General features: G+C 38.7%; 2 protein-coding genes across 5 annotated transcripts in view; one reads left to right on the top strand and one right to left on the bottom strand.

Moving 5' to 3' along the window:
* Window positions 1–396: 396 nt before the first annotated feature.
* Window positions 397–5,212, bottom strand: LOC127443964 (endonuclease III-like protein 1). Its single transcript, XM_051703049.1, has 6 exons — window positions 4,846–5,212; window positions 3,835–4,067; window positions 3,593–3,763; window positions 3,349–3,508; window positions 1,354–1,459; window positions 397–1,143 (listed from the first exon to the last, which is right to left on the bottom strand). The coding sequence occupies exons 1-6, from the start codon at window positions 5,108–5,110 to the stop codon at window positions 645–647; spliced, it is 1,434 nt and encodes a 477-aa protein (XP_051559009.1). The 5' UTR covers window positions 5,111–5,212; the 3' UTR covers window positions 397–644.
* Window positions 5,213–5,368: 156 nt separating this feature from the next.
* The window catches only part of LOC127443978 (tuberin-like), a 65,071-nt gene continuing 50,382 nt past the window's right edge, over window positions 5,369–20,057 (top strand). For all 4 annotated transcript variants that reach the window (XM_051703072.1, XM_051703071.1, XM_051703070.1 and 1 more), the window contains exons 1-14: window positions 5,369–5,516; window positions 7,885–8,041; window positions 8,152–8,238; window positions 8,323–8,433; window positions 13,440–13,587; window positions 13,692–13,809; window positions 16,703–16,751; window positions 16,857–16,982; window positions 17,203–17,276; window positions 17,380–17,506; window positions 17,591–17,734; window positions 17,820–17,957; window positions 19,553–19,656; window positions 19,764–19,845. In XM_051703072.1, coding sequence (XP_051559032.1) covers window positions 7,907–8,041; window positions 8,152–8,238; window positions 8,323–8,433; window positions 13,440–13,587; window positions 13,692–13,809; window positions 16,703–16,751; window positions 16,857–16,982; window positions 17,203–17,276; window positions 17,380–17,506; window positions 17,591–17,734; window positions 17,820–17,957; window positions 19,553–19,656; window positions 19,764–19,845 — 1,443 coding nt within the window. In that variant the 5' untranslated portion in view covers window positions 5,369–5,516; window positions 7,885–7,906. The remainder of the gene's footprint in view (window positions 5,517–7,884; window positions 8,042–8,151; window positions 8,239–8,322; window positions 8,434–13,439; window positions 13,588–13,691; window positions 13,810–16,702; window positions 16,752–16,856; window positions 16,983–17,202; window positions 17,277–17,379; window positions 17,507–17,590; window positions 17,735–17,819; window positions 17,958–19,552; window positions 19,657–19,763; window positions 19,846–20,057) is intronic.

The following is a 20,057-nucleotide window of genomic DNA, read 5'->3' as shown; positions in this document are numbered from 1 at the left end:
CACACACACACACACTACCAGTCAAAAGTTTTGAAACACTTGACTGAAATGTTTCTCATGATCTTAAAAATCTTTTTATCTGAAGGCATATGCTTAAATGTTTGAAATTAGCTTTGTAGACAAAAATATAATTGTGCCACCATATTAATTTATTTCATTATAAAACTAAAATGTAATTAAAAAAAAGTGTAATAAAGAATGAGTGTTTCAAAACTTTTGACCGAAAGTGTGTGTGTGTATATATATATATATATATATATATATATATATATACACACACACACACACATATATACACATGTAATATATATAAGGAGCTGTTTTATATATACCTACTGCCTATTAGTATAGATACTGTTTATACCTACTACAGAAACAGTAGACAGTTTGTATACATACAGTAAATATAAATTTATAGTTTGTAAAACACAGTATGCAACTACATGTTACCACTTACCACATGACCTTATTACATTTAATTTAGCAAGTGGCATCCAGTTATCATAGGCCATGTGTTTCTCAAACAAGACCTTTAATTCTAAAACTAGTTGATACTATTTATTTGATAAACTTACAAAACTAAAAAAATATATGATATAAAAGATTTATTTATCGCATTTAAACAAATGTTAATGTTTACTATTTTACTTTTTTTTGGGTGCCCTTTGTGTCTGCTGTGAAGACAGATGTCTGTCCTGTTCTTCCTGTCCTGAAAGGGGCGGTCTTGCTCTCCTCTGCCCCCTTTTTCCTAACTTGCGTTGGGATGGGTCTGCATCTCTATCATCCCCAAGGGCTTCTGTTTTCATTTCAGTCACTTGTTCTGTTGTAGAAAAGGAGGACAGACCGGATGACACTTCCTGTGAGGCTGTCTTCTTCCTCCTTCGAGATGGGGAGCTGGGTGGAAGCGTGTCCAGTGGCTCCTTTTTAACCTTTGGCGTTGGAGAGTCTAGTTTGTCCCTCGGACTGATGTGAGGGGTTCCGGGGGATTTTGGGGGACTGGATTTGAGTTTCTTTTTGGGGGAGGATCGGTGGGCGGATGGACAGGTGTGCTGATTTAGACACATAGAGCACAACGGTCCAACAGGTAGACACACCTGCTGCCCGAAACCAACCAGCAACCAGTTGATCTCACTCCACAGATCTCTACAGGAGAGAGAGACAGACATCTGAGAACTATGTGCCTGAGAATTTTGGTAAACTGCATTATTTTATTGAAAAACTGCATACGTGACATGACATCAATTCTAACACTTACACATTTGGTATATGTATAAGTGTAAGAATATTTGAATATTTGGTTACATCCATGATGTGATGAACGTTAGCAACAACAGGACCGAAAACAGAGGTTACCGTGGTAACCACTCCTCTAGAGCTCTACGTGTCTCCTCTGGTGTCTTGGTCTCCTTCTTGGTCCATCCGAGCCTATTTGAGATTCGGTGAACGTGGGTGTCCACACCTACACAAAATCATTCTTGTAATGACTTACAGTCAAGAATATAAATACAGTATTTAGAACAAGAAAAGGAAAGTTTACAAAGTCAAATGTTGAGCTAGCTTGACAAAGCCTTGCTTTTAAAGCAGTTTGAATTTTAGTTTGAAGTTTGTAGGTTATATAAGCCTTGTGTAGTTTGATCTTGGGCATTTTAAAGAAAGACTTGAATTTTGAAGGGATATTGGCCTTGCTAAGGGTTGTTAATATGTTCTGAATGGTTGCTAAGCAGTTGCTAGGGTGTTAAGGCTAGTTGCTACGGCATTGCTAAGTGGTTACTAAGGGGTACTCTGTGGTTGCTAGGGAGTTCTATGTGGTTGCTATGGTGTTGCTAGGTGGTTCTTTGGGTGTTCTGGCTGGTTGCTACGTAGTAACGGGTGTGTTTTGGATCATTGCTAAAGCTTTAATAGGAGAGATTTGAATTTTGAAGGGATGTAGGTCTTGCTAGGGTTTGTTAAGGTGTTCCGAGTGGTTGGTAAGCAGTTGTGAGTGTGTTCAGGCTGGTTGCTAGGTCGTAACTAAGGTGGTTTGGATCACTGCTAAGGCTTTACTAGGATAGAATTTTGAATTTTGAAGGAATATAGGCCTTGCTAGGGGTTGTTACGGCATTATGAGTGATTGGTAAGCAGTTGTTTGTGTGTTCAGGCTGGTTGCTAGGGAGGTTAAATGGTATGTAGGCATTTGCTAGGGTGTTCTGGCTGGTGGCTAGGTAGTAACTAGGGTGTTTTGGATCATTGCCAATGCTTTAATAGGAGAGAGATTAGAATTTTCAAGGGATGAAGGCCTTGCTAGGGGTTGTTAAGGTGTTCTGAGTGGTTACTAACCAGTTGCTAGGGTATTCATACCAGTTTCTAGGGAGGTTAAATGGTTTGTAGGCAGTTGCTAAGGTGTTCTGGCTAGTTGCTAGGTAGTAACTAGGGTGTTTTGGATCATTGCTAAGGCTTTACCACACGACAGATTTGAAGTTTGAAGGGATGTAGGCCTTGCTAGGGGTTGTTACGGTGTTCCAAGTGGTCGGTAGGGCATTACTAGGTGGCTACTAAGATCTTCTCTGTGGTTGTTAAGGATTTCTGGGCGGTTGCTTGGGTGTTGCTAGTAGTTTTTAAGATGTTCTATTGGTTGGTAGACAGTTGCTACGGTGTCCTGGCTGAGTGCTTGGAATTTGCTAGATGGTTGCTAGGGTGTTCTAGCTGGTTGCTTGGCAGTAACTTAGGTGTTTTGGATCATTGCTAGGGCTTTCCTAGGAGAGAGATTTTAAGTTTGAAGGGATGTAGGCCTTGCTAAGGGTTGTTAAGGTGTTTTGAGTGGTTGGTAAACAGTTGTTAGTGTATTCAGGCTGGTTGCTATGTCGTAACTAAGGTGTTTTGGATCATTGCTAAGGCTTTACTAGGAGAGAGATTGGAATTTTGAAGGGCCTTGCTAGAGGTTGTTATTGTGTTCCGAGTGGTTGATAAGCAGTTATTAGTGTATTCAGGCTGGTTGCTAGGTAATAACTAAGGTGTTTTGGATCATTGCTAAGGCTTAACTAGGAGAGATTTTTGAATTTTGAAGGGATGTAGGCCTTGCTAGAGGTTGTTACGGTGTTACGAGTGGTTGGTAAGCAGTTGTTAGTGTGTTCAGGCTGGTTGCTAGGAAGGTTAAATGGTTTGTAGGCAGCTGCTAGGGTGTTCTGGCTGGATGCTAGGGATTAACTAGGTGGTTGCTAGGGTGTCCTGGGTGGTTACAAGGTGGATGCTAGGGTGTTCTGACTGGTTGCTATGGTGTTTTCTCTGGTTGCTAAGTTGTTGCTAGATGGTTGATAGCTAGCTAGCTAGATTATAAATATATAAATGATAATAAATTGACTTCCTTCCTACCGATGCCTGACACATTGTTCCAGGCAATGTCCATGGCCAGGTGGGCCATCTTAGGGCCGACGCCCGGCAGCTGGATAAGACCCTCCACTGTGTTCGGAATATCTCCACCAAACTCCTGCTGGATCAGAGCCGTGGTCTGTTTGATGTACTTCACCTTTGTCTGAGAGACACGCTGTGTGAGTTACTGTGTGTTGTACACATATTAAAACCTGTAGCTCGTAAATACATCTGTGTGTTTTATTACCCTCCAGAAGCCCACTGGGTAGATGAGTTTGCCCAAAGTCTCATCATCCATGTTAAGGATGGTGGTCACACTGAGGTTATGCTCACGTAATCTCTGCATAGCGGCAGCTGTTATGGGATCTTTGGTTTGACTGGACAACATTAAGGAGATCAAAACCTGGTAACGACGCACCTGAGAAAAGAAGGGATATATTTGATTGGCTCTAGATTACTTCAGGTGATTTGTGATTGGTTCATGCTTACCTCAGGTGGGGCATCTGTATCGTAGCATTTCTCTGCCCCCATCTTATCCACGGGAGCATCTCGTTTGCTTCTGATCTCCCTGATGAATGACAGCTGTGTTCTCCAATCACATGGCTCCCAACGCTCCCTCTTAAGCCCCACCCCTTCCTCCTCATATTCCACCTTCACACGGCCCCGTCTTGGTTTCTGAGGTGATCTCAGAGGTGTTTGATCATCCATTGCCTCTGCTTTCACTGTAGTGGTTGTAATTTTAGAATTTGATACCAGCTCTTTAACAGTATTGGTGACCAAATTAGTATTGGCTAATATTAGCATTTTTTCAATTATCGGTCTGATTAAAGGTGCACTCAGTAATTTTTTCCTCATTAAAAAAGTTTAACTCCAAAAGACATGAATTGTAATTCTGCAATATATTTAGGAAATCATGAGCACACATTAAAATGCAGAATCCAATCATATCAGTAACCTAATAAAAGCTGTTTTATTGTACATGGAGAGGGTCCGCACATGGGGGCTGCCATGTTAGAATCACATGACCAGCTGAATACTACTCGCTTAATCTCAGTAACCATCCTGTTATTTGACACTTTCACTCATTGATTAAAGTAATCATGGCTGACTGTTTATAGTGAATTTCTACAATGACATCTGAAATAGAAAACTACTGATTATAAATTATGCTGCATCCACGCCACTAGGTGTCAGTGTAAGTCCAAGGTGACAAAGACAAAAGTTACTGAGAGCACCTTTAAATAGTCCTGCAGTTTGACAAATGAATTTTCTATATACCATGTAGTGTAATGCATGCATAATAATTATGAAAAATAGGGAAAATATGCATGCAAATATGCATGCATGCATATTTATCTAAAATAATCATAAAATGTTAAAACACTTTTAGATGGAGTACAGAACTTCACAATTGATGACAATGTTGTCATGCTTGACACGTCATGTCAACAACCCATCAACAATGCATAATCAGAGTTATTTTTGTGCAGTTAATCTCACCTGCATGCGTCTGCAGTAGATCATTTGAAATACTGCGCTCCTGAAATTCTACTTTAACTCCATGCAAAGCATCCTCTGACTTTAGCCCTTTAGCCATTCCGGATCTCAATTTACGAATTCCTCCTCCATTTAAAGCACTTTTACCCACAGTATCAGTTGCAGAAGTGTCTAATGCAGCTGTTGGGTTAGTGAAATATGGAGAGCTCATTCTTACAGCCAAACAACGGAACACAAAAACAAATGAATTCCGCGCTCGCGCCAACATTAGCTGTCGTTCCCCGACTTAAAAAATCACAAATATAACCTCAATTTCACTCCAAAGTACAACATCCCCAAAGCATGCTGTCGAAATCATGTAACACACATAGGTTTCACGGTGTTAAGAATTTGTAGTTTTTTAGCGCAGCCTGTGAATGTAATTGAATGCGCGCTCAGTGCTTTTAGAACTACAATTCCCATAAGTGCCCAGCCGTCAACGGCCGTTTGACGTGTTTGTGTAGGAAGTGCCTGTCAGCGTGTTAAACATGACTTCCAGGAGGCAATAAAGGGGGATGGTGTGAGCTGACTGGGGCAGTTTTGCAGGCTGAGACGTAATGTCAGATGGAAATGCATAAAACGGGGGCGATGTAGTTTACCTTTTAGTCATACTGTCTTGATATCATTGGATGACGGTAAATAACTGTGTGTGTGTGTGTGTGTGTGTGTGTGTGTGTGTGTGTTTGTTTGTTTATGAATGGATGCAGCTTATTTATTTATTTAAGCTTGTTTGTTTGTTCACGTCGGGGATTTGCTTGCACCAAAACGCTTTTTTGCACGTTTATAGAAGCTCTTTTGATCTGTCACAGGCAATGTATTCCATTTTAAACGCATGCAATATATAAATATATATATAGAGAGAGAGAGATTTACAGTGTTGGGTAAGTTGCTCTAAAAAAGTAATTAATTACTAACGAATTACAGCTTCTACAGTGTAATTAGATTACTGTACTAATTACTCTGTCTGAAAAGTAATTGCATTACTTATTACTTTCTAAACCCTTATCAACCTCGACCAGATGAAAAATACATGAAACTGTTCTTTTAATTCTTTCAAATAAATCAAATAAAATCAAATACACTGCGTGCACAATTATTAGGCAAATTGTATTCTTCAGGATTAATTTGATTGTTGAACAAACACAATGCTTTCAGTCAATCCAAAATGTTATTGAACTTCAAACCTGAATGTTTAACAAAGAAAAAGTGAGTTTTGTCTTTCTCAGGGGAATATATAAGTGTGCACAATTATTAGGCAACTAAATTACAAAAAGAATTGAGTCTGTCAGTTTCTTGATCTGTTCACCACCAACTTTCTCTGAAGCAGCAACCACAGCCTCCCAAGTGCTGTTCAAAGAGGTGTATTGTCTTCCCTCAGGTTTGAGAAGGGCCCACAGGTTCTCAGTAGGATTTAAGTCAGGTGAGGAAGGGGGCCAAGTCATTATTTGGGCATATTTGAGGCCCTTGCTGGCTAGCCAAGCAGTGGAGTACTTGGATGCATGTGATGGATCACTGTCCTGCATAAAGATCATGGCCTTCTTGAATGCTGAGGACTTCTTCCAGTACCACTGCTTGAAGAAAGTACTTTCCAGAAACTGGCAGTAGGTTTGAGAGTTGAGTTTCAGTCCATCTTCAACTCGAAAAGGACCAACTACCTCATCCTTAATGATAGCAGCCCATATCAGTACCCCTCCTTCACCTTGCTGGCACCTGACTCGAAGTGGTGTCCATTAGTGATCCAGCCACGGGCACATCCATCTGGTCCTTCAAGAGTCACTCTCATTTCATCTGTCCATAAAACCTTTGAAAAATCTGTCTTCGGGTATTTCTTTGCCCAATCTTAACGCTTCAACTTGTGAATATATTCAGTGTTGGTCGTGTTTCAGCCTTCTTGACCTTGGCCATGTCTCTGAGCACTTGACCCCTTGTACTTCTGGACACTCCAGGTAGGTTGCAGTTCTGGACTATGGTAGCATTGGAGGATAATGTGTTCCTGGTAGCTTCACGTTTAATTCTTCTCAAGTCTTTTGCAGTTAAATTGCACCTTCATGCATTTTTTGCACCCCAGTTGACTATTCGCAACAAAACGTTTGATTGTCCGGTGGTCATGCATCAATAGTTTAGCTAAGAGTGTTACATCCGTCTGAGACGCATTTTACAATATTTGACTTTTCAGTGCCAGTTAAATCTCTTTTTTGGCCCATTTTACCTGAGGTAATGAAGCTGCCTAATAATTATGCACACCTTGATATACGGTGTGTCACTTTCGCCACACCCTCCCTCATTACACAAACACATACCACCTGAAAATGATTGAATCCAATAAGCATTCAAGTTTATATGGTTTGGAGTTGGAAAATGTGCATGGAAATAATAATAAGATCAGAATACTCACTTGCCTAATAATTGTGCACGCAGTGTAAATTAGAAAACATACATTTTAACATTAGACGTTAAATTTCGATTTTTAAATTCACTATTGAATTGTTCTGTAGTCTATACAGTATTTAATGCAAATACATCAGAAGTAACTGTAATTAAAATACTGAAATATTAAGAGTAATCCCTTACTTTACTTTCAATGAAAATGTAATTTAATTAATTACTTAGTAATGTGTTACACCCAACACTGTATGTGTGTGTGTGTGTATGTATGTATGTATATATATATATATATCACGCTTTTGTGCATGTTGTGCATTGACCGGACTTAGCTGAACTGTCACAAGCTGTCAGACATTTGACTGCTTTGCATTGCTATTCTGCACCGTTTTGATGCCTAAAAGGCAGTATATTATTGGCACGGTTTTTCATTTATATTTGAAGTGTGTTTCTGTATGTGTCAGCTTTGGATACCTGAGCGTGTGCGCCAGCCCTCCTGAGCACTATATAGAGGCCTAATGTATTGGAAGTGAAATTATTCCATGGAAGACTCAAATTCTCAGATGTAGGAAGAGATTTATAACCTGAAGTCTCTCACACATCTCTCTTTCTACTATTCAGGGTGTCTCTTGCAGGTGTAAAGATGAATAAACAGCCTAGTAAGGAGTCCCTGAGGGACAAGGTGAAGGGGATTTTTGGTCTCAATCCCACCCGACCGCACAGCAAACAGACCGAGAGCAAACCGTCAGAGTTCATCATCACTCGAGACATCCTGAAGGTCATATTTTATCCCACTATCTGTACTCTTTCTATGAGGGCTTAACAGCTTTATTTAACCTCAGGTTAAAGGAATTGTTCACCTAAAAATGATCTTGTTCTGTTCTTCAGGATCTCACTCCAGAGTGTGGTCTACACCACCGCATCAGAGTCATCAACCATGTTTGTGACCTCGCCAAGTCCAAGAAGTTTGAGGAGGTGAGTGTAGTTAAGAAGAGAATTGGTCTGCTCCTGAGTGTGTATGTGGGGATGCGCTTCCATAATGTTTCTTGTGTGTTGCAGCATGCCGTGGAGTCGTTATGGAAAGCCGTGGAAGATATGATGCAGCCTGATCAGCCTCCAGAAGCCCGTCATGCCGTACTGGTGCTGCTCAGAGCCATTATACAGGGACAGGTACACACACACATGTACCCTCTTATTGTCTTTGGGTCATTTTTGACCTGGGACAGGTAAAGAATACGTTATAAATACAGCAAAGATTTTGGTACTGGAACAAACTTAATGAATAGAAAATTTATTTTTGTATATATTTGTTTAAAGGTGCACTTATTAAAAAAGTTTTACACAAATACATGAATAGCATTTTTTAGAAATCTGTTGAAAATGATGTACAATCACATGAGATTAAAACCCCTTAAACTCCAGAGGGGGGCGCTATATCGCGAAAAAAGTTTACGCTTAGAACGTTAAAGTCTCAGTATCCATAAGTTAGGTATATGAGGTGTCGTTTGAAAGCTTAGAATCTGAACTTTTCAGAGATAACCATCACTTCTGCATTTATGTTACTTAAAGGTGCTCTCAGTAATGTTTTGCTTATTTAAAAAGTTTAACTGAATTGCAATTTTGCAATATATGTATGAAATCATGAGCACTCACATTATAATGAAGACTCCAGTCATATTAGTAACCTTATAAAAGCTGTTTTATTCTACATGGAGAGGAGCCACACATGACCAGCCGAATACTACTCGCTTAATCTCAGTAACCGTCCCGTTTTTGGACACTTTCACTCATTGATTAAAGTTATCATGGCTGACTATTGATTTTAAATTATGCTGCATCCAAGCTGCTAGGTGTCAGTGTCAGTACAAGATGACACAAAGACAAAAGTTACTGAGTGCACCTTTAAAATATCAAAATAATGCCCCAATATATTTGTTGAAAATTAGCACCCCCTAGAGGTAATGAGGTAGAAATATTTAGATGAAAATAAGTCATATATCAAATGAAAGCTCTCATTCTCAGGAATGTGACTGTACAGTTTATTTTGTTGCCCTAAACACCACAGTTCAAAAGATTTTCAAAACAATCACAAAGTGAAATATGATTTCTGTAAGTCATCAAATACATACGTCTCTTTAATGCTCCGATAACTGCTGCTGTAAGCATCAAGTAGCCAAAAACTTCATATCTGCTTTTACCTTAGGGAGTTCTCTTATTAAAAAAAAAAAAAAAAAAATGGGCCATTTTTTACTTGTCTGTGAGCTTGCTTGTGTGAATAATCCAATGTTAGATGTTCAGAACAAAATATGCCATATATGCCAAATATGGGAAAAGCATACAAAACAAATCATCAGAAAAATATGTTTTCGACTATTGAAGATAAAATGATATATCATCGCTAAGGGGAGGATCTCAGCTTTCTAATGAGTTACTAGTTTGAGCTTCTAGTCCACTCAGAGGCCGAGATATTCAATGAAACAATGAGGGTGGTGCTTGAACTGAAAATTAGACTGAATGTCTATGGACGAACACATCTGTGAGGGCTAAAATACATTAAAGCGCCACCTACATTTCAGATCTGTGTATTGTGATGGAATGTGATGGAGAAAAACATATTTTTTCTAGTGCTTTCTGCCACATAGTGGAATAAAATGAGACTTTTCAAATTAAGTTAGAGTGAACAGAGGGGTTCTCTGAAAAATGAGACCAATTTTGTGCAGTTAGTCCACAGTGTGTGTGTGAATGGTGAGCTTTTAAATTTGAGTGTGAAAAATTGTGGGTGGCAGCCCAAAAATGCACCAGAGTATAAGGGGTTAAAACTCCAGTCATATCAGAAACCCTATAAAAGCTGTTTAATTTTACATGGAGCGGGTCATCCCCTCATGGGTGCTGCAATGTTGACATCACATGACACTTTCATGCAGTTGACTGACTTAGTACAACTAATAATATGACCATAATAATAACATGTTTACTTTATATATCACTTTCAGTCAATGCTCAAACATAAAAGTACATGTAAACTAGGGCTGGTTATTGAAACAGATTTCCCAAATCGATTCAATTCTGATTCACAAGTTTTCAATTCGATTTTGATTTGATATCAATATGGGTGTATTTTAGTTATAATGTCCCTTTTGCTTACATAAGAAATTCTCTCTCATCTACTGCTGTTAATTATACAGGGGACCTTCTAATTTTACTAATTATATTTTATTAGTTTTTCATCATTTCGGTCACACTTTAGCTTTTTAAAAATGAACATTGTTTTCAATCAATAAATATGATAATGTATTGCATATATTTTTTTGTTGCATGTTTGTTTAATTTCATAATTTGTACTATTTACAAGTATTTACATTGATTTGTTGAACACGTGCTAAAACCGGAACTGTCTCTTTAAGGAAACCGGCATTTCTGTAAATGAGCACGTCAACGAGAGGTGACTCTAATGACTTTATCTTTAATGTGAAATTTGGTTGCTAATGCGAGCGATTTCCTCTCATTGAAGTAAAGGGTTGTGCATAGAGTAAAAGATCGTTCTTGCGATTTAAGAATCGATATTGAGATCTTTCAAACGAAGATTGCAATGCATCAGAAAATCTATATTTTTACCCACCCCTAATGGAAACGATACGAGCGAACCAAACAATATATGAACCAACATAATATACTTACTATAAACAACAAAGGAGCCCAAGTCAACCAGGAGTGTGATCCACCAGACAGTCCAAACAGAATGAGAAAAAGTGAAAAGATAAAATGTCCAAACAAGAGGTCCCTGCTGGAGTCATGAAACTAAACTGCTATGACCTGCAGCTCTCACGGCGCGGATCACGGATAAACGGCACGGCATCAAAGGACAAGCGCAAGCACACGGCGGTCTTCAGCCCGGCATAGTGCATGGTCACTGTTCAAGTGCGCAACTTGTGAAAATTAGTTTGGATTAAATCCAAGAATGACCATAATAGGGATGTTTGTAGTATGAGACAGAGAAAAAACACATATTAAAAGTAATAAAACAGAAGATAAACTAACATGTTTGGTATCCAGTATCCAGGACGATGGGTGTCAGTATTGAGTCCAAAACAACAAGTACTACAGGGACTGATGGAACGAGTAAGAACTAGCTAAAATCTTACTTAGTGCACTTTTAAGAGAAATAGGAATTTAAAACAAATTGTTCCTTTTAATGGGTAAATTTTAACCCATATAGAAGAATGAGTTGTGATCTTTCATCTTTGGACTTTCTGGATGTTATACAGCTTTAAAAATATTTTTTTGTTCATTTATGAATCAAATCTGCTGGAGAAGGCAATAGAGATTTATTTGTGAAATTGGCATTGTAACTCTAAAATGTACACTGATTTTCTACAAGCAGTAATTGTTGTAATATAGTTGAGATATTATAAAAATGTCAAAAGTGAATGAAATAAATGTAAATTGAGACATTCTTTGCCAATGTTTGGCAAGTTTTTAAACTTAAATTATGTTTAGCCATTAATAATCAGTGTATATAATATTTTCCCATATCATTATACACTTTGTGACCACAATAAAACAGCAAAACTGTTGTACACTAATCAAGAATTTATGCATTTTGAATGGTTTTCAAAACGGGTCAAAAATGACCCAAAGGACAAAATGTGGGTGCAGTTTCTTAAGACAATAGAAAGGTTAAGCTAACTATAATTACTATAACCTTAATCCACACCCTAAACCTAACAGAAAACTTTTTACATCAATAGAAGTTAAAAAATCATTACTGAAATACAGTGGCAAGAAAAGTATGTGGACCTTTTGCAATTAGCTGGTTTTCTGCATTATTTGCTCATAAGTGTGATCTCATCTTCAAAGTTGCGAGAGTAGATAAACACAACGTGCTTAAGCTAACAACACACAAACAATTATAATCTTTCTTGTTTTTATTGAACACATCCCTTTAAACATTCACAGTGTAGGTTGGAAAAAGTAAGTGATAGGCTAAAGATGTCAACAAAAGCTAATTAGAGTCAGGAGTTGGCAAACCTGGCATTCAGTTAATGAAACGAGATTGGAGGTGTGGGTTAGAACTACTTTGACTTCTAAAAAGCACTCAAACATTGAGTTTGTTATTCACTAGGAGCATCTGCTGACGTGGACCATGCCTTGCAAAAAAAGAGATTTCAGAAGATCTACGATCAAGAATTGTTGCTTTACATAAAGCTGGAAAGGGTTACAAAGTTATCTTGAAGAGCTTAGATATTCATGTGTCCACAGTTATACAAATTGTCTATAAATGGAGATGATTTAGTACTATAGGTACTCTCCCTAGAAGTGGCCGTCCAGCCAAAATGACTCAAAGGACACACCGCAGAATGCTCAATGAGGTAAAAAAAAGAACCATAGAGTGACAGATCAAGACTTAAAGGAATCATTGGAAATGGTTAACATCTCTGTTCATGAGTCTACTATACAGAAAACATTAAACGGGTATGATGTCCATGGCAGGACACCATGAAGGAAGCCGCTGATTTCCAACAAAAACATTGCTGCGCGCCTGAAATTTGCCAAAGACCACCTTGAAACTCCACAACGCTACAAACAGTATATTATAGCATTTGAAACCTCTTATCTGCCTTCATTAATAAGCATGAAAATGCTATTTGACAGGGATAACACTAGAGAAATGTAAACAAATTGTGTACAAATGTATAAAAAGATTTAATGATCAGTTAACAAATTTAGTTTGGCAGCCCTAAAATGCTACAACTAAATAAACCATCTAGAAGAAGCTGAAAACACTAAACTAAAACTAACATCATAGAATGAATACTAATGAAAATGAAACTAAAGAATTTTTTAAAATTAAACACAAAATTGAAATAAAAACTCATTAAAAAAAACTAAACCTGTTTCACCCTCGAAATTGTTTACCCAGTGTCATTCTGAACACTGGGTTATCTTGTTCCCTGTTAAACACTGTTAGTAATTTATACTAGGTATTCAAATTTTGAGAATTTACACTTTACAAATCCTTGGTTAACATTCTAATTTGCATACATGTGAGGTTAATAACATTGATTTGACTGTCTTACATTTGTATTTATGTATGACATATTTTCTCTTGTGGAGTTCCACTTTGTTGTGTTATGAAATTAAATGTTTAGTTCATCTCCTGCTGCATGTGTGTGTAGGGTGAGCGGTTGGGTCCTCTGAGAGCATACTTCTTCAACATCATTTTGGACTATCAGCCCAATAACGAAGATCTCGCTGGGAGACTGGAGGTGTTCAAGGCCCTCACGGAGAACGGGAAAGATATCACTTACTTGGAGGAAGAGATGGGTATGTCTGAAACGCACACTCGAACGCTTTGCCCTGTCCTACAATGTGTTGCAAGGTATCATGGACATGGTATGTAGACCATGCTTTGTGTTCTCTCTCCTCAGCTCGTTTTGTCCTGCTGTGGATGGACATCGGTTTGTCCTCAGATTTCCTGCATGTTCTTGTAAACCTGGTCAAATTCAACTCCTGCTACCTGGATGAGAACGTCTCCCTAATGGTCCAGTAAGTGCACATGCAAGCTTAAACAAACATTGAGTTATTTTAAGGGTCAGTTAACTTGGAAATGAAACGTCTGTCTTCATGTAATGTACTCACCCTCATGTTGCTCCCAGACTAATTGACAAAATATTATATGAGTAATATAATGATGAATTATGAGTGACTAGGGGCTGTCAAGCTCTTAAAAGTTACCATAAAATGTTTATGCATTTGTGTGTTCCACTTTAACCTTTCTATACTGTTTGGTCATTTTTGACTGAAATCCATCTTTCCGATGTAATAAAAAGTGTTTCCTTTTTCCTCCACTTGCCATCTGAACATACACAAAAATGGGACTTTGAAAAGTCTAATTGGTTGTAACCCCCCCCCCCCAAAAAACAAACACCTTTACTGTTCGCAGTCAAAATTGACCGACCATAGGGAATGAATGGGAAAGACTAAAAAACAGAGATTTTTTATTCATCAAATACAATCTATAAATCAGCCGTGATGCACAACAAACACACAGAAATGAAGGGAGGAGACTGTACAACGGGGCTAGTCAACTGGTGGCCCGCGGGCCAAATCCAGTCCGCCAATCATCTTTATCTGGCCCGCCGACTGATTTAGATCAAATTGCCTAGTAGTCTAACAAACTAGAGTGCTCTCTGCGCAAAGATCAGCATTCATAGGCACGAGCAACATCATTCAGTGGTGAGTTTAACGACGCTCAATGGCGCATGCAACAGCATTCAGCACTCATCAGTTGTCTGGAGTGAAGCGCGGGTTTAAGCTTTTCTGGTCATTGTTCACTTACACTGCTTTGCTATACATGGATCGCCGTTTAGGTGAGTATTTTCTTTGCGTCTTATTCAATCAAATGTATTTATATAAACTGCGTAGTTGTTTGGAGTGTGGTCAAATCGGCAGATGTTAAAGATTATCACTACGGTTGTCACAGAAATGGTGTCAGTGCATATGAACATTAGGATAAAAGACAAAAGATAAATCGATGAAAACCGAACGTTCAAAGAAAATGTGCTGAAAAGTTTGCTTTTATTCAAAAGCATAATTTTCTCCCAATATGGAATGCCCAATTCCCACTACTTAGTAGGTCCTCGTGGTGGCGCAGTTACTCGCCTCAATCCGGTTGGCGGAGGACAAGTCTCAGTTGCCTCCACTTCTGAGACCGTCAATCCGTGCATCTTATCACGTGACTCGTTGTGCATGACACCGTGGAGACTCGCAGCATGTGGAGACTCATGCTACTCTCCGCGATCCACACACAACTTATCACCTGCCCATTGAGAGCGAGAACCACTAATCGCAACCACAAGGAGGTTACCCCATGTGACTCTACCCTCCCTAGCAACCGGGCCAATTTGGTTGCTTAGGAGACCTGGCTGGAGTCACTCAGCACACCCTGGATTCGAACTCGCAACTCCAGGTGTGGTAGTCTTTGGGGGCTTTCACACTGGGCACGTTTGCTGTGGTCCAATTCATAGTGTGATTGTTCCCCGTTTCCCCCTGCAGTGTTGGTCTGGTTTCACACTCACTTGATTCTATCGATTCTACAGTTCCATTGCAACCGAACTTAGACCACCTCCTACAGGTAGTCTCTGGTTCGGGACCGCAGTGCGCTCCCCGGTCCGCATGACAGTTTTCACATTACCAATTTTTCATGTGAACTGTGCTCTGTTTCGAACTAAACTGCCAGTGTGAAAGCACCCAGTGTCAGTAATCACTGAGCTACCCAGGCCTCCTGCGTTTATTTATATTAATATAGTCACATACAGTATTGAATTCTTTTTTTTTTATTTTTATTTTTTTTTAAGGTCTTTAAGGTCATAAATGCCTTAAGATCTGGCTGAAGAACAAACATGACTTTCACTCTTAACTAACAAATAAGTTTTGATTAACTTTGCATTGAAAAAAAAAAACTAAAAACAATGGTCATTTTAACATTTTACAGCTATTGTTTACAAATTATGAAAACTGAGGATGAACATTTAAATCTGCTAAAGCTTTAATTGCTAAAATAATTCGTAAGCTCTAATTTCAACCAAATTGGCCCGGTTGCTAGGGAGGGTAGAGTCACATGGGGTAACCTCCTTATGATCGCTATAATGTGGTTCTCGCTCTCAGTGGGGCTCAATCTTGTGCTACGTCTCCGCGGTAATGCGCTCAACAAGCCACGTGATAATATGCGTGGAGTGTCTCAGACGCGTAGGCAACTGAGATTCGTCCTCCGCCACCCGGATTGAATCGAGTCACTACGCCACCACGAGGACTTAGAGCGCATTGGGAATCGGGCATTACAAATTGGGGAGAAATTGATTATTTAATGGATAAATAAACATACAGTATTAAGGGTGTTTTTTTTTTTTTTTTTAAAGTCATGAAATGAAAATTCACCCTGTCTATTAGTGGTCGACCGATATGGGATTTTAATGGCCGATGCCGATATCCAGAGAGCAGGGTGGAGCCCCTAATTGCTGCTTATTATTGTCATAACATGATTTTCAAGTCATTTTAATTATTTTTTTCCGACCAGATGGCAGCAATCTGCCCAATACGTGAGACATTCTCATATTTTCTTAGTTTCAGCTGGGTTTTTATTGTAGTGAAGTTGCATAAATGTGCTGCTTTGCATATGCAAATGAATGTCAAATTGAGTAAAAATCCCAAAAGAAGTGCATCATTTTATTGTTTTTTACTTCAAGGAAGAAGAAATGTTATCATAAAAAAATATAATAAAAAAAACCGTACACCTGTGCGGCTTCCTGTCAAAAATGACCACAAACAGTCATATAAGCAGACCTTTTTGATCTGAATAGGAGGGATGAAAAGAAAGTCATACGTGTTTGAAAAGACATGAGGGTTATACTGTTCCTTGAACTACATTTGTTTTTCACAGGAAAATCTGCCTTCTGTGTAACAGGACGACCTCCTCCACAGATATTGAGGTAACTGTGTGTAGTGCTTTCATTTATATACAAATATTTGAGTAATCTCAACAGTTTAGTACAAATGTCTTGCTTTAAACTCTTGATGTGTGTGTGTGTGGTTAGGTTGCATTACAGGTGTTAGACGCTGTGGTGTGTTATAACTGTCTGCCCTCTGATTCGCTGACGGTTTTCATCATCACTCTGTGCCGAACCGTTAATGTGAAGGAGTTTTGCGAGTCCTGCTGGAAGGTACTGAAGCTGACCTGTTTTTGTAGGAATACACCTGAACAGAGTCTCTAGTGTTATGGTTGTTTGCTATTATTATTGCTCATACTCAGGATTATGAATGTCAAGTCTCAATTGATATCACCCTGGCAAACACCCTAGAAGGTTTTGCACAAGCTAACACTACTCAGATTTTCTTCAGAGAAAAATATCATTTATTTTCTTGTGTATCCTTTGCCTGTAGTTGATGCGTAAAGTGTTGGGAACTCACTTGGGACACAGTGCCATATACACCATGTGCCATATCATGGAGGAGAGGTAGTGTGTGTGTTGTTGTGTGTTGTTGTGTGTTTTTGTTTTTCAACTCCTCTTATTCAAGGACAGAAAGATTTACAATGTTTAAAACATCTCTGTCATTTAGGGTGTACTCTGATGATGCTGCTCTTTTGAGGGGTGCTGTGTTTTTTGTTGGTATGGCCCTCTGGGGGGCTCACAGACTCTCTGCCCTCAAAAACACCCCCACACTGGTGCTGCCCTCATTCTACAAGGTGTGTGTGGGTTGTGAGACACACAAATATGTCATAAATGTGCATTGTTTATTGGCTAAAGTTCTGCATGACCTTTGACCCCAGGCCATGAGCTGTGCTAACGAGGTGGTGTCATATGAAATTGTGCTGTCAATCACAAGACTCATCAAGAAATATGGCAGAGAACTACAGGTGGTGACTTGGGACATACTGCTGTCCATTATAGAGAGACTTCTGCAACAGATACAGGTACACATGCACAAATGTGTTTTCTGGGAGTTTATCTTGCGAGGACTGTATATGTACATGACTGTGTGTGTGTGTGTGTGTGCAGACGATGGGCAGTCCTGATCTTAAGGTGATCGTGTATGAGTTATTTAGTACAGTTGAAGAACTCTACGAGCAGAATGACTTTCATGGATCTTCACAGAGATTCTTCAACCTGGTGGAGAAATGTGCTGATAAACGACCGGTGAGTCTGTTTCTGTTCCTCCTCCTCTGAAACTGTCTTACTGTTGCCTGTTGAATGTGTTTTACTCTTGCTTATTGAATCAATTTTGCTGACATATGAAATAATCTCAGCTAATGCTGTTAATTATACAAGGGATCTTCTCTCTAGGTACATAACGAAAATATAAATTTTACTATTATATAATGTTAATATTAATTTGAATGATTTTTTTATTAATTTGGTCACATTTTAGCTTTTTTTTTTTTTTTTTTTTTTTTTTTTAAATGTCAAATCCCTGTATTCCATCAATAAAGTCTCAAAATTGCATATTATATTGAATAAAATGTGTTTGAGTACTTTCAGTCGATTAATCGCGATTAATCGAAGTTTTTGAAAATGCTGAAATTTGACTATTTCTGTTAAAATGCATTTATTTCCATCTTAGGAAAGAAAACAAAACAATATGTAACAATATACAGTTGTGCTCAAAAGTTTGCATACCCTGGCAGAAATTGTGAAATTTTGGCATTGATTTTGAAAATATGACTGATCATGCAAAAAAACTGTCTTTTATTTAAGGATCGTGATCATATGAAGCCATTTATCATCACATAGTTGTTTGGCTCCTTTTTAAATCATAATGATAACAGAAATCACCCAAATGGCCCTGATCAAAAGTTTACACACCCTTGAATGTTTGGCCTTGTTACAGACACACAAGGTGACACACACAGGTTTAAATGGCAATTAAAGGTTAATTTCCCACACCTGTGGCTTTTTAAATTGCAATTAGTGGCTGTGTTTAAATAGTCAACGAGTTTGTTAGCTCTCACGTGGATGCACTGAGCAGGCTAGATACTGAGCCATGGGGAGCAGAAAAGAACTGTCAAAAGACCTGTGTAACAAGGTAATGGAACTTTATAAAGATGGAAAAGGATATAAAAAGATATCCAAAGCCTTGAAAATGCCAGTCAGTACTGTTCAATCACTTATTAAGAAGTGGAAAATTCAGGGATCTCTTGATACCAAGCCAAGGTCAGGTAGACCAAGAAAGATTTCAGCCACAACTGCCAGAAGAATTGTTCGGGATACAAAGAAAAACCCACGTTTTACGCATAACTCCAGACCCGTTATAAACCTTCACGGTCGTAGCACCATATTTATTTTTGGCGGGAATGAATTAAGTTGTGAGGGATAGTCTCTTCAATGGCACAGCTCTTTTTTTTTTTTTCTTTTACAAATCCTGTTTTCTGGCATTTTTTTGTCTACTTAATATTTTGAAAAGATGTTTTAACCAATGTTTTGTCAGCTGTATGATCCACACCCATTTAAACAACAGTTCAACTCAATGAAGAGTCTCGTTTTCATTTCCGTCTAAAATCAAATATGGCGCTGCTGTGAATAAGGGCTTTTTAACCTGAAAATTTCGTAATTAAAAATGTAGTAATAAATATTCACCTTCCAAGTTTAGTTCTTTAGTTAAAAACATTTGCCATTAAAATACTTCCATAGTTGCTGCATAGAGTGAAAGATTATTCAAATGAAGATAACATTTTATCTGAAAATCAATATTTTTATCCAGCCCTGACTGTTGGTTTGTTGAATCTGTCTGGTAGGATGCGTCGGTGTTGACGTTGATTTCCTACAGAGCTCAATCCATTCAGCCCGCTAAAGACGGATGGCTGCAGAACCTCTTGAAACTCATGGAGAAATTTTTCAGGTCTGGATGCTGCATCGATCACAACTACACTACCTGATCATCTACTTCACTAAGATTGCATTTGTAAAGCATAACTGAGAATAAAATCTTTCTTTTCATTTTGTCAGGAATGAGAGCCGTACTATGATCAGGATAAAGGTTCTACACATCCTCTCCTTTGTACTCAGCACAAACCGACAACTCTATGAAGTCAGTCCTAAGCCACAGACGCACAATATCACTCAAGTTATTGTATTAATGATGTCTTCATTAGCTGCTTTTCCACTATCGAGCCAGTGCGTCCCAGGGCTATCAACTGGCCAGCAGGGGCCAATAGCCTCATACCTCAAGCTGTGAGACCAAAATCGATCTGCGTTCCCACCATCTGGCCAATAGCCCCGCAGCATTGCTCTAAAACCCGC

The sequence above is a fragment of the Myxocyprinus asiaticus genome, chromosome 7 (genome assembly GCF_019703515.2).
Source record: "Myxocyprinus asiaticus isolate MX2 ecotype Aquarium Trade chromosome 7, UBuf_Myxa_2, whole genome shotgun sequence".
In the NCBI taxonomy this organism is placed as follows: Eukaryota; Metazoa; Chordata; class Actinopteri; order Cypriniformes; family Catostomidae; genus Myxocyprinus; species Myxocyprinus asiaticus.
Note: the sequence above shows the minus strand (reverse complement) of the source record. Positions and strands in the feature narration are given on the sequence as shown.

Bases quoted from the DNA above. Each gene is read 5' to 3' on its own strand.
- LOC127443964 (XM_051703049.1), bottom strand. From the start codon at position 5,110: ATGTTGGCGCGAGCGCGGAATTCATTTGTTTTTGTGTTCCGTTGTTTG. The intron at 1,460-3,348 runs GTAGGAAGGAAG...GATTTTGTGTAG, and splicing joins GAACAATGTGTCAGGCATCG to GTGTGGACACCCACGTTCAC. The intron at 1,144-1,353 runs GTAACCTCTGTT...TCTCTCCTGTAG, and splicing joins CTAGAGGAGTGGTTACCACG to AGATCTGTGGAGTGAGATCA.